Source organism: Danio aesculapii, chromosome 6 (genome assembly GCF_903798145.1).
Source record: "Danio aesculapii chromosome 6, fDanAes4.1, whole genome shotgun sequence".
Lineage (NCBI taxonomy): Eukaryota > Metazoa > Chordata > Actinopteri > Cypriniformes > Danionidae > Danio > Danio aesculapii.
In genome coordinates, this window is record NC_079440.1 from 16,298,079 (window position 1) to 16,312,245 (window position 14,167).

The window sequence follows — 14,167 nt, forward strand, 5'->3', positions numbered from 1 at the left end:
TTTTATAGTATATTTATTCATTCTGGTACTTTTACCATAAACCAACATCTCAACCATTTGGTAGAGGCTGATATTTTAGAAATTATGGGATGTGTTGGGGGAAAATGTATTGATTGTGTTAACTAGCGACTTTAGGAGTTAAGAAATGCAATAAATAAAAAAATTCTATTGTTTTTTTTTCTTGGTGTGACAGTTAAATGGTTACTTGTAATACAATTGTGTCCTTTTATACAGCAGTAATATATATGAACTGTACCCTTAATTTGACCTGCTCAAAGAAAACACTCTTTCTGAATGTATCAAACAAAACTCATGCACAGAAGACAGCATGAGCATTTATAGCAAATAAACTAATGTAAATATTATCCCGCCTGCTTTTTAAACGCTGACAGGCGAGGTCTTACACCCCTTTGACTGGTTATTGTCTTCACCTTCTCAACAGAAAGGGCTGCTATCGGCTTTAGAAATGAAAGCGTTGTTCACTGATGGCGGGAAGAACAGCCGCGGTTACAGTCTATGTATGTATAATACGCGGTTATCACAGGTAATCTATAAAGTTACCTCACAAACAGGCCAGCGGGTCAAATGTCCAAAGTGAGAGAGGCAGAGATGGAGTCTCACAACATTTCTCTGTAGTAGTGAAATAGCGGCTCGTGTGCTGTGCCGCCTTCACTCGCCCTCGCGCCTCCGTCCTTTGCCATAGTATTGCAACACCGCACATAGGAGATAAATGACGTCAGTACGTAATAACCCGTTATGATCTATTACTGAACCGATATCGACCATTTTGACACCTCTAGTAACGAGTAACGATGCAGCTCATAAAAAATCTATCGGAGTAAAAGTATTAAACTCATCGAAAATATGTACTTAAGTAAAAGTGGAAGTAGGAGAAAAAAACAATACTCCAGTAAAGTACAGATACAGCCTTTTAGTACTTAAGTACAGTAGTGAAGTAGTTCTACTTCGTTACTATACATCTCTGACTGTGAGCTAGATGTTGCATGTTTTTGAAGCCAAATAAGGGCTAAATGTAGACTGTAAAGGGTTATTTGTGTTCATATATGTTGCATTTATAACGTTAATTGTTATTTATAATTGCAGATGTTACAGTAGGCAATTTTTATCATTGATCTGCAGTTATAATCAAATCCTGTTCATAGAAAGGTTAGTCATGAACATTTATACACAAGTATTTATGTGTATAAAGCATCTGTTTTGTGAGAAGTGCTTCTCATTTGATATATGAATGACCCCTACAGCTTTACTTTGACATTTCCTCAAGTGAGAATGACATTGGCTGAAACTTTCTGTCGTACACCATGCCCACCAAAAGGGTACCATTGGTACTCTTTTGGCAGTGGAAATGCAAGTCTCATAACAGTGACCTGTACCGACCCGTACAGTACTCTACCACTCAGTGGAAATGGGCCATTAGAGACTGTTTATACCTGGCAACTTTATGCATTCTTTCTGACCAGATTGTGAAATCATAGATATCAGTTAGTTAATAGTAAGAATTGGCCCCCAAACAATACATCAACCAAGTATTTAGTTTAGCAACTAAACTAGCAGCTTTTGGAATAGTTTGCTAAAATTTTAAACAAAATTCATTTAAAAGCTTGTATGTGTGTTTTCATAGAGCATCATATTTGATAATAGTGTTTTATGGCATCTCAAAGTATAATTTATCTTTGGTTCAAAGAATAAAAATGTATTTAATCTAAATCAAAAATATCTATTGTGGTTAAGAAAAAAATTACATTCACACAAAGTAAAACTATTGTTGACACTAAATATATATTTTTTCTTAAGCATTTTTTAAAATTAAAAACATTCAAGTATAATCATGCTTGTTACGTCCAAATTTATACATTACACTCAAATTATAGTTTTGACTTGGTTAAAAATGAAAAATGTATTTTACTATTTAATCTATAATTAATATTTATTCTACCCAAGAAAAAAATGCATTGACTCAAAGGTAAAACATTGCTTTATAGAGGATGAATTAATTGAAGTACTTTGGTTCAACTTAAAATCAAAATCCATGTAAAGTTGCACTTTAGACTAAAATAAAAGTAAATACATATAACATTAGACTATACTATTACTATTTACAATAAATAGTAGGTAAATAGGTAAACTATCTGGTGCTGTCAGTATGGATATAAATGTCAGACAAGATCATCAAATTCACATTACAAATACATAAAAACAAAATGCACATAAATAGAACCTGTTTTTCATGTGGTCACATGACATGAAAACTGAAGGTTTAAAGAAGGGGTTCTCAAACTCGGTCCTGGAGGTCCGGTGTCCTGCAGATTTTAGCTCCAGCTTGCCCCAACACACCTGCATGGGTGTTTCTAGAAAGCCTAGTAAGAGCTTGATTAGCTAGCCCAGGTGTGTCTGATTGGGGTTGGAGCTAAAAATCTGTAGGACACCAGACCTCCAGGACCGAGTTTGAGAACCCCTGGTGTAAAGTAAAAATATTACTTTGAGAAAAAAACTAATGCTTTAAAGTTCACCTAGGGGTTTTCATTGTGGGGAGAAAAATATAACTCAATGATAACTGATGGATGCTTAAACTTTTCAGTATGATTAATCAAGTAAATCTAAATCAGCCTAGTACATTTTGAGTTTGAATTGTATTACTAACAACATAAACATTTATGTTTATGTATATGTTAACAACATAAAAGAGGACATAGTAGCTAAGCGGATTGTGCACAACAGGTTTGTCAGCATTGTTTTAACCATGCCATTTAAAGGTTCAAGACACCCTCAAGACAAGTACTTTTTTTAAAAATTAACAGATGTGTGTGTGTTAAGCGTTAGCAGCTTTATTTGTGAGGACAACTGCATAATTTTGAGCTTTTGTCAGCTAATTTCTGGGTTTAAAATCATTTTTGGGTCGGGATCAAAATCTGTGACGTAGAACGAATTTGCTAGTGGAGTGATGACGCATTGGTTTCTCATTATTATTAATAGCTGAGTTTTATTATCCTATGAGAAGACCCTGCTTTTTAATTATTCATGAGAGCACGTGCTTTCCGAGGCAAGGCAGACCTGCCAAGCTGTGAGACCGCGTCCATGCATGGCACGGGTCATATGTGTTTGTTTCCATGATCCACGGGGTTTGTTGCATGCTTTTCAGGGCCAATACAGCAAAGCTGTTGGTTTGCAGCAAGCATTTTTGTCGGGAGAGGTGTATGAAAATTGAAGAAGTGCGGACTTTGTCTTTTATCAGTTGAATTTGCTACCATTCAGACTCATCGCCTATATCCGTGCTTTAAAATGCTCCGGATTACCGGCAGAGCTAATGGTTTGAATAGACAGGGCAAGAGACCTGCTGTTCTGCTATCCACTGTGTCTGCATTTAGACCGGGGGATTCAGGAGGAGAGAAGTCCTCCTCATTTATAGTGTTTATATGAACATGATTATCTTTATCACTTTATCATGATATAACAAATTGTGGTTCTGTGTTTATGAAATTACGAATAATAAATGTAGCAGTACATTAAATTACTTACTGTTTATTTCTTTGCATTTTAAGTTTGTAAACTATAAAATCATGGGTCTCCTCATGGTTTGTGTCTCATTTTGTGAGCCAACTAAAAACAGTTGTTTGCTCCCCTCTTTCTCCCCTGCTCTGTCGGCCACGCCCACTCCTCCCTCTGCTTGCAGCGCTCCACACCCATTATGAAGCAATTTTTTCAAAAATTCTGAGGTAGACTTGAACTGAAAGAGGGGGGTTTCATGGCCCTTTAAAGATCACATGAATTAGTGGTTATAGGGTTAATAGTGGTTATATAAATTCTGTAAATTTGCTTTCTGGCTTTTATTTTCAGAGACTCATAATACAGACTGCATGTAAACAGACTCTCTTACCTGATCGCATATCAGCTCCCATTTCTTTTCATTGTCATACTGTCTCAGGATCCTCACTTTATCCGGAGGAAGGTTCATAGTGTTCTGAGAAAGAAGAGATAGAGAGAGAGTGAACATTCTTCTTTCTCGTGCATGAGTAATGCTACTGCACATACCATGTTTATCAAAAACACAATGAACGAAAAGTGATGAAAAGCTAGTATTTTTTAAATTCCTGAGACACCAAAACAAAAAAGTCGAAAGCAGAGGTGAATGACATAACATTTCAGTCTGAACAACAGCCTAATCTTCAACACAGAAACATTCATCTTATCATCGTTCACACAAAATATCAATATCTGCAACTTCATCCAGAATATCATCAGAATAAAAAAATAAGTATTACTATAATGAAAATTGAAATACAGTGCCTCCTAAAAGCCCAGTTTAAACTATTTCTTCTATCATTTATGATATTTAGAGGAAAAGAATCTCTATAGTTGTTATTACTTTTATATTACACACTTGATCATTATGCTTTCAAGATTTCAAGAGACTTCAGACATCAAATGTTTCTCCAAACATTCAAATGCGGCTTTTATTAAACTTATTTTTTTCTAAGCAAAAAATGACTAGTAGGGCTGCACGATGTTGGAAAAATCTAACATTGCGATTTTTTGTTTAGCTGTATATGGCTATATGAATATAATGTCACCAGATGATTTGAATAGCTCTATTTGGAAAGATTTCATAAGTTAGATCGACTGGGGTGATCAAGCCTTTTTTTTTCTACATAAAATTCTACATAAAATCTAATAAATTACAAGCATATATATATAAAAAAAAGTTAAATAAAAAGTGATTTATGGTTTTCTGGGGAGTCTAACAGTATTGATATATTGCAATCAAACATAAATAACATGGTTATCATTGTAGAAACTATTTTATAAACAAATATAAAATAATATTTAATAATATCTTCATCCTTTAAACTTTAATAAATAATCAAATCCTGCAATGTGACTACTGAATACACACATTCAGCCCTAATGACTAGCATTAATTTTTATACACTAAAATACCATTCAGTGTAACAATTTTTGATAAATCCAAAAAATGTAAATAAATATACAGAACAAGAATTATATCTGTCAATCCATTAAATTTAACCCATTTGTCAGCAAGAAGTTTTTAACTATTTAAAAACACACAAACTTATGCAGCTTATGTTTTACACAGTGGATGCCCTTCCAGCAACATCTGTACCCACTCCTTCATACACTACAGACAATTTAGCCTACCCAATTCACCTATAGCGCATGTCTTTGGACTGTGGGGGAAACCCGGAGGAAAACCCGGAGGAAACCCACGCAAACACGGGGAGAACTTGCAAACTCCACACAGAAATGCCAACTGACCCAGCCGAGGCTCGAACCAGTGACCTTCTTGTTGTGAGGCGAACATGCTACCCACTGTGTCACCGTGCAGCAAGAAAATGTAATATTGCAGTATTTTATTTTTCTGCAATAAACACTGCAATATGATTAGTTTCACAGGCTGGTTTGAATAGCTCTATTTGGCAGTTTTCTGGGGGGTCTAAAATGCAATAATTACAATGCAAAAAAAGCTTTTCTTCATTTGCTTTGTTTTGTTTCTAGTCCAAACATCAAACATATTCTTAGATCAAGTAAAAATACAGTTTTGTTTTCTCCTTCTGAAGAAATAAGTCAAAATTAATAGTTTTTCATTCAAACAAGCAAAATTATCTGCCAATGTGGCAAGTGAAATTATCTTATTTTCGCTTTGAAATGTAGATATTTCAACTAGAAACAAGACAAAATGTCTAAAGAAAACTTTTTCTTGCATAAAACATATCAATACTGTATAAATAAAAAAAATAAGTCAAATTAATCAGTTACGCTTCCAAACATCATCGTTTTGTGGCCAAATGTTTTTAACACTTTTGAAATGCTCAGTCACAGACACACTTAAAAAAAGACATGCAAATTATAAACCATGGTTAAACTTAGCAGTGACTCTACAAATCACATGTGTTCTGTATTTACCTACAGTAAAAGTCAGAATAATTAGCCCCCCTTTGATTTTTTTCTTTTTTAAATATTTCCCAAATGATGTTTTACAGAGCAAGGAAATTTTCACAGTATGTCTGGTAATATTCTTCTTCTGGAGAAAGTCTTATTTGTTTTATTTCGGTGAGGATAAAAGCAGTTTTTAAAAAAGTCATTTTAAGGTCAAAATTATTAGCCCCTTTAAGCAATTTTTTTCCCAAGTCTACAGAACAAACCATCATTATACAATAACTTGCTTAATTACCCTATTCTGCCTAGTTAACCTAATTATCCTAGTTAAGCCTTTAAATGTCGCTTTAAGCTGTACAGAAGTGTCTTGTATAATATCTAGTAAAATATTATTTACTGTCATCATGGCAAAGATAAAAGAAATCAGTTATTAGAGATGAGTTATTAAAACTATTATGTTTAGAAATGTGTTGAAAAAAATCTTCACTCTGTTAAACAGAAATTGGGGAAAAAAATAAACAGGGGAGCTTCAACTGTAGATTTCAGACTCAACATTGCATAATGTAACTATTTCAGATGCGCACATAGTGAAATCGATGCTAAAGCAATATATTGTGCAGCCCAAATAAATTTACTAAGAATGTTAATAATACGTAGCTTGTTTCCTTTTTTCATAAAGACATTTGTTATGTAAAATGTTGATGAAACATCATTCCACTCATATTTTGACCAATTATTATTATTTTTTTTTTCATTTTTTTACATTATAAATACTTAACTTACATTTACTTACTATGTAAAAACCTGTTTTCCAATTTAATGTCATGCAAAATGGAATGTATTAAGCAGTATATACACTTAAAGTCAATTATATTTAAATTAATTCAATCCTTCAGAGATAGCTAACTGAAACATTCTGTTAATTCCTTGTGTGTGTTTTTTTCTTGCTATACTTTTTGTTCTCTGATTTTGGGGATAATAAGCTTGACTAAATGATTAATGAGAGAAAGGTTCGGAAATCAAAACAGTCTGGGCGTTTGAAATGAAAACACAGGAGAAGGGCCCAACACTTGGAAAAGGGTGAACTGAAGAGACTTGGGCTGCAAAAGCCAACACTACTGGGACAGAATTTGTGATGCAAATCGGAGAAAACGAGGCAACATTAGCCAATTTGCATTCACTCCCCCCGCTCCATCTCCCTTTTACACAGACACAAACAGACTTGCCCACACACATGCATGATGCGCACATGGCATGGAGCCGTTATGCTGATTTGCAGACTTTTAACTGGGATACTCAATGCACTGATTAGATCTCGACTGTTCTAAGGGCAGGTCTCTAATGTAAGCACACGATATGTGTCTGTTTGGGGGACACTCTGAAAATTAAATCAAGGAGATAAGTAACAGATGACCAACTCTAAGTGAATTGATTAAAGACCCTTGAGAACTTTACATGTAAACCTTGTCAAAAATGAATGCAGTCACATTAATCAAAGCACTATGGAAAATAGAACAAGCTAATAATACAGATTAAAGAGATCGTTCACTCGAAAAATTATCTCACCCTCAGATCATCCAAGCTGTACACTGTAAAACCTAACAGTAAACTTTGTCAAATGAAATGAGTGCAATTAACTCAAAATGTACTGAAAGTTAATTCTACTCATTTGAAAAGAGTTTTGAACTCAGTGTTGAAGGTAATGAGTCAATTAAATAGCTCATTACTTCAACTAATATTGAGTAAGTTCACAGTACTCATATAGATTCGTTTTTAACTCAAATGGTTTGTTGCAATCGTTTTCCTCAGACAGTTTGAGTTGCCTTAACTTATTGGGTTTTACAGTACTCAGTTAGTTTGAGTTCTCTTAATTTATTGGGTTTTACTGTGCTCAAATTGCTTCGTTTACTCAAATGGATTAAGTTGGCAGAACTCATTAGAACTAGTTTTTGAACTTAAATGGTTTGTTGCAATCGGTTTCCTCAAATGGTTTGAGTTACCTTAACATATTGTTAAGGTAATAACATATAAAGGCAAAATAAATATAAAACCTAGGATTCCTGACAATACACTGAATAAAATTACACTTTGAACCAACTTAAAAAATATTGTAATTTGTTTCAGCTAAAAAAAAGTTTTTCTCAAAGTATAGTTTAACTTTGGTTCAAACTTTCATGGTATGATGGCATTACTGCTCTAAAATATATAAATATATTCTTTTTAAACATATAGGTAAAAAACTAACCCCCCCCCCCCCCCCCCCCCCCCCCCTTTGAACACAATAAATTTTATTTTGAGTAGCATTTCAAATATTTTGTAGCAGTAAACATGTCAGATTGAATAATGAAAATGAATCTTTGACTTCTGTCTTCATTGGTTTCAAAAACACAGATTTCTTTACAATTTAAAACAGCATCTTTGGACATCTTTTCTGCTGGAGATACTGTTGTCCTTAAAAAAATAAAAAAATAAAATAAAGAAATAAAAAAATCGTACATATACTGCTGGAACGGTATAGCAGACAATTTTGGCGGTTTTAAAATCTTGACTTTTCCAAACTGCAGTATACCTTGAAAACGGTTATCGTCAAATGACTGATCACAATATAATCTTGCTTTGGAGCAACCAAAAAAAAATTACTGTAATTTGTAAATTTTTTTAACTATCCTCAAATTGTAGTTTTGAATTGGTTGAAAATGAAAAATGTATTTTAATATTAATCAAAATATTCTGCACGAGGAAAAAAAATATAGGCTGGAAGGTAAAAAACTGTTTTTATAGACAATGAATTAAATAAATTTGGGGTAACTTAAAATCAAAATCCAGGTAAAGTTGTACTTTGGACTAAGCTATAATAAATACATGAGCAATTCCATGCAAATGTCAACCTTTCCATGAAATAAAGTAAAGTTTTCACCAAAATATCAAAATCATTTTTTATAAGCAAGTATTGTACAGTGCTTTTAAATACTCAAAAAAATATTATATTTGATTTACCAAAATCAAACAAGTGCCAATTTTACATCTGTCACATCCATAACAGAGCTTTTTCCTCATAAATGCAAAAATGTAAAATAAAACCAATCACTTTTGTTCTACAGAGAGCCAACTCTTATTCTTTTGATTAGCATTATTTCTTTTGGGTTATGTAATTTAAGTAACAGAATTTCTACAAAGTATGTGGTATACTGTAAACTCGCTAACTTTTTTGTTAGATTTTAGTTTTGTTTTGTTGTTAGTTTGTTAGTTTTTTGTTTTATTATTTTTTTTAAATATAAAAAAATGTTTACAGATTGATGTTTTTCTGCTCCCATAACTCTGTGGTTAGTTGTTTTGGAAAATATAAACAGATGTTTCAATATAATGTTAACATATACTTTCTCTGAATTTATGTTTTAAGATTTTACTGCAAATGTTACATCCATAACACTGGAATTGCTCACATGTAGCTATTGCTAGTTATTTTATTTTTAATAATGGAGTAAACTATGTATTGGTGCTTTCAGTATGGCTATAATATAAATGTCAGGCAAGATGTCAACAACCAAGCCATAATTTTTCACTTAACCCAATATAGAAATGTATTTTGAATTAAATACATGGTTGTTTCACATTTTTAGTGTACATCGAGTTTTTAGAAAAATAAATAATTGCTCTGTCTAAGAAACTGAACATTATTCACAACATTAATACCTTAAGATTATAACACAAGCTTCAATCACTAAATATAGTGTATCAAACATTATGAATCTGCGATTGAGATCTTCCTGTTGAGATTTAACATAACTTTTCTGTTTATATAGACACATCACCATTTTGGTAAACAATACAATATATGCACAGGTAAACAAACCATGTCAGCTCATGTGTGAGTTTATACACTTGTTATTATGCAACAGGTTGAAAGGTAATTATTTTGTAAAATAAATGTATTTTCTTGCTTCGGTTTTGCTTCAAAAAACCTTAATGTGTCATCAGGGGCCATGTGTATTATTTTAGTTTTGCCTGTATGTGCTTTTCTGACTTTCAAAGTGCAGGTGGCTGTTGATTTTCATTTTATGAATCGCTGAGGACCATGTTTTCAGCTAAATATCTTCTTTAATGTTCTGCCGAAGGATAAAAAGTTTGAACTCAGCGGTCAATTAACATAAAGTTTGTATTTCCCTATGAACTATATCCCTTCGAAGTTACAGGTACAACGCAGATATATTTACCGATCTCTGAGGGGAAATTTCAAGTCTCTGATGAGATATTTGTATCACTCTAAATGTCATTTTAATAGACTGCAAGATGTATTGTGAATTAGATCGCAGCACATATATTACGTATATCCCTCGAGACATTAAGAGCCCTTCATCAAGACGCACTGATGCTTTTCAGACCACATCACAGACAACAACCAGACAGGCTGTGCCAGTGGCTCAAATATCAGCTAACAAGACCTAATATACACCGTAACTCAGTCGGGATATTAATGAGTACATGTACTTTTCAAGCTACAAGAATTCCGTTAAATCCAGCGCAAAAACAATCCTATTTAAAAGCAAATGCAGGGGATGCGGTGGCCTACAGCGCACGCTGCCATGACTAGGGAATTAGATAAGGAAAATCATACACAAAAGCATAACTACCGCAATAATGTGCAGGCTCACAATATGGTGACGCTAAAAAATGGAATTCACAATAAAGGGGCCGCGCGCCTGCAATTAGTAGCTATCATGCACGCGCAAACAGCATCAAAGCGCTGCACACTGCCAGGCGCACACAATAGAGGCGTGTGTGCTGGCGTGGGCTGCCAGTTTATATACTAGTTGTGCACATGATACCAATTACATCGATACGCTTTTTCCAGAATTTCAGGATATTAGTCATGAATTACCAGTGCGATTGCAAATCTCTCCTCCAGTTCGGCGGGGTCCGGCATGGGCAGTTTAGGGGGTTTGCTGCCCCTCGCCCTGAAATCTGTGAGCTGAGCATCCATACTTTCTGCGTTCCCCATGTTTTTTTTTTGTCTGATGCCCGGCGACGCTAAATCCTTTCGAAAAAACGTATTCCGCTCCAAAATGTAATCAAGAAGCAAAAAAGCAAGCAAACAAAGATAACGCAGGATTTTATAGGTGTCTAGACGCCCTCTCCATCGATGCAAACCCGCAGAGCTCCGTATCAGATGCGAGACTTCGACAATAGCATCCCTACATTGTTAATCCGTATCTGTCGGGCCCTCCGTTCATTTCTCGGAGCTGTTGAGCATCGTTCAGTCAGCGGCAGCGGCTCGGAAGCAGGGCGCATTTATCTGTATAACGCACAAAAAACGCACCGCTGGAGGGTTGCGGCATGATAACGCGCATGGCTCGGACTCGGGCAGGCCAGTTAATCCGCGCTGTGTGGATGATAACAGACGGACTTCGACAAAACGCAAACTCCCCCATTCAATCCCCGACACAATGAAGCCTTTCAGCACCAATCCCCCGCTGGGGAGTGCCAAAAAGCCATGCTGAGGAGTCGAGGGGGAGGCAATGTTTTGTTCTGTTGCATGCCGGTATTTGTAGTTTTGGATGAACAGCGTGTGAATTGACTTTTTTTTGAAGAGCTGCGACATTGTAACTATATTGATTAATAGTTTTTTCTGGTGTTTTTATTTGTTGTGCAGCATTTTTTTTGTTATATTTAATATTGAATCTACATGCTTGGCTCCACACAATTCCTTCATGTTGTCTCAACACAAATCAATGAATCGTTTTTACAAGTTTAAGTGGATTGAACATAAGACAATTAAGTTGTCCCCAAAAAACCCTAAGAATTGTGTTTTTTTTAAACTTATTTCAAATAAGTAGTTTGAACAAGTAATTTTTTGAGTGTATTATTATCAAAATATTTAACATTTTAGATTTTTAGAATTTAAAAAATACTTTTTATATATGTCTTATTGTTATTATTATTATTATTATTATTATTATTATTATTATTATTATTATTATTGTTACAGTATATTTTAATGTACAATTCACACTATTACCAAACCATTAACTATTAACAAACCATTAACTAAGAGTTTTAGCTCAATAATCTACGAATGAGCTGCTTATTAATAGTTACTGAGGTAGCAGTAGTTCAACATAAACAAATTGTCCTTATAAATAAGTAAAACAAAGGTTATGTTATTTGGGAAAATTAAAAAGTAGCCATAAAATAGATTTAAAAACTGATAATGAAGTTATAGAAAGAGTATATGCAATTAGGTTTCTTGGAATTGTATTGGATCATAAAATTAGTTACAAATAATCGGTCATCTTTGGAACAAAACGTTCCACCGCAAATTAGTAGTGATGACTTCATGAATTTTTTCAGTGATAAAATAGAAGGCTTTAGACAGAAAATAGGAGATATTAAACTTTCTGCACCGCCTTATACTTCAGATCCAGTAAACACGCCTCTGAATCTAAATAACCTACAGTGCTTTAAAATCATAGAACAGGAAGAGCTAGACAAAATTATAAATAGCTCTAAATCAGCTACGTGTATATTGGACCCAATTCCAACAAAGTTACTGAAAGAATTGCTACCTGTTATAGGAGAACCTCTTCTTAACATTATCAACTCTTCTTTATCTTTAGGCCATGTTCCAAATCCTTACAAGTTAGCTGTTATTAAACCTATTATTAAGAAACCACAACTGGAACCCAGCAACTTAGCTAATTATAGGCCTATTTCAAACCTTCCATTTATATCTAAAATACTAGAAAAAGTTGTTTCTGCTCAATTATGCTCCTTTCTGCAGACCAACAATGTTTTTGAAGTGTTCCAGTCAGGTTTCAGAGCTCATCACAGTACAGAAACTGCATTAGTGAAAATAACCAACGATTTACTCTTAGCTGCTGACCAAGGGTGCATCTCGCTATTAGTTCTACTCGATCTTAGTGCGGCATTTGACACCATTGACCATGGTATCCTTATTAATCGCTTAAAGTCTACAGGTGTCCAGGGACAGGCCCTACAATGGTTTAAGTCATACTTATCTGACTGTTACCAGTTTGTAAATATAAATGGACAGCCTTCACAAATCAGCCCAGTAAAATACGGGGTGCCTCAAGGATCAGTTTTAGGCCCTTTACTGTTTACAATATACATGCTACCCCTGGGAGACATTATTAGAAGACATGGGATCAGCTTTCACTGCTATGCAGATGATACTCAATTATATATTTCAACTAAACCTGACGAGACGTCTAATCTGTCCAAGCTAACTGAGTGTATTAAAGATGTTAAAGACTGGATGACCAACAATTATCTTCTCTTAAACTCAGACAAAACAGAATTATTACTTATTGGGCCTAAATCCTGTACACAGCAGATCTCACAACTCGATCTACAATTAGAGGGATACAAAGTTAGCGTTAGTTCTACTATAAAAGATCTGGGTGTCATATTAGACAGCAATTTAACTTTTAAAAATCATATTTCCCATGTCACAAAAACTGCTTTCTTTCATCTGAGAAATATAGCTAAGTTACGAAGTATGCTATCCATCTCAGATGCAGAAAAGCTAGTCCATGCTTTTATGACTTCTAGGCTGGACTACTGTAATGCTCTGTTTGCTGGCTGCCCAGCATCCTCTATTAACAAACTTCAATTAGTACAAAATGCAGCTGCCAGAGTTCTAACCAGGTCTAGAAAATTTGATCACATCACCCCAATTTTATCCTCCTTACACTGGCTGCCTGTTAAGTTTCGTATTGAATTTAAAATATTGCTTCTTACATATAAAGCTCTAAATAATCTAGCTCCTGCTTATCTAACCAATCTTCTGTCTCGCTACAATCCAACTCGCTCTTTAAGATCTCAAAACTCAGGGCTTCTGGTAGTACCTAGAATAGCAAAGTCGAGTAAAGGAGGTCGAGCCTTCTCATTTATAGCTCCTAAACTCTGGAATAGCCTTCCTGATAACGTCCGAGGCTCAGACACACTCTCCCAATTCAAAACTAGATTAAAGACCTTTCTGTTCAGTAAAGCATACACTTAGTGCACCACTTAGGGGGCTTCCACACAGGTTATGCATCTTGCTGATATACACTGTGAACATCAGCTACGCTAATTATTTTCTTTATTCTCCATTTCCACCTGGGGATACTCTTCCCGAGGCCCTCAGACTATGCAGAGTCACTGATTCGATCCAAGACCAACGACGAGATGATCCCAAGGTTTCCATATCCTGGACCTGGCCGAATCCTGAACAACTACTGCGATGGTCATGGAA

The 14,167-nt window shown here is 34.7% G+C and overlaps 1 protein-coding gene across 4 annotated transcripts in view; it reads right to left on the bottom strand.

Annotated features, from left to right (window-relative positions):
- The window catches only part of fmnl2b (formin-like 2b), a 64,274-nt gene extending 52,755 nt beyond the window's left edge, over positions 1-11,519 (bottom strand). For all 4 annotated transcript variants that reach the window (XM_056459673.1, XM_056459671.1, XM_056459674.1 and 1 more), the window contains exons 1-2: positions 10,793-11,519; positions 3,896-3,979 (exon numbers count right to left, since the gene is read on the bottom strand). In XM_056459673.1, coding sequence (XP_056315648.1) covers positions 3,896-3,979; positions 10,793-10,912 — 204 coding nt within the window. In that variant the 5' untranslated portion in view covers positions 10,913-11,519. The remainder of the gene's footprint in view (positions 1-3,895; positions 3,980-10,792) is intronic.
- Positions 11,520-14,167: the final 2,648 nt, after the last annotated feature.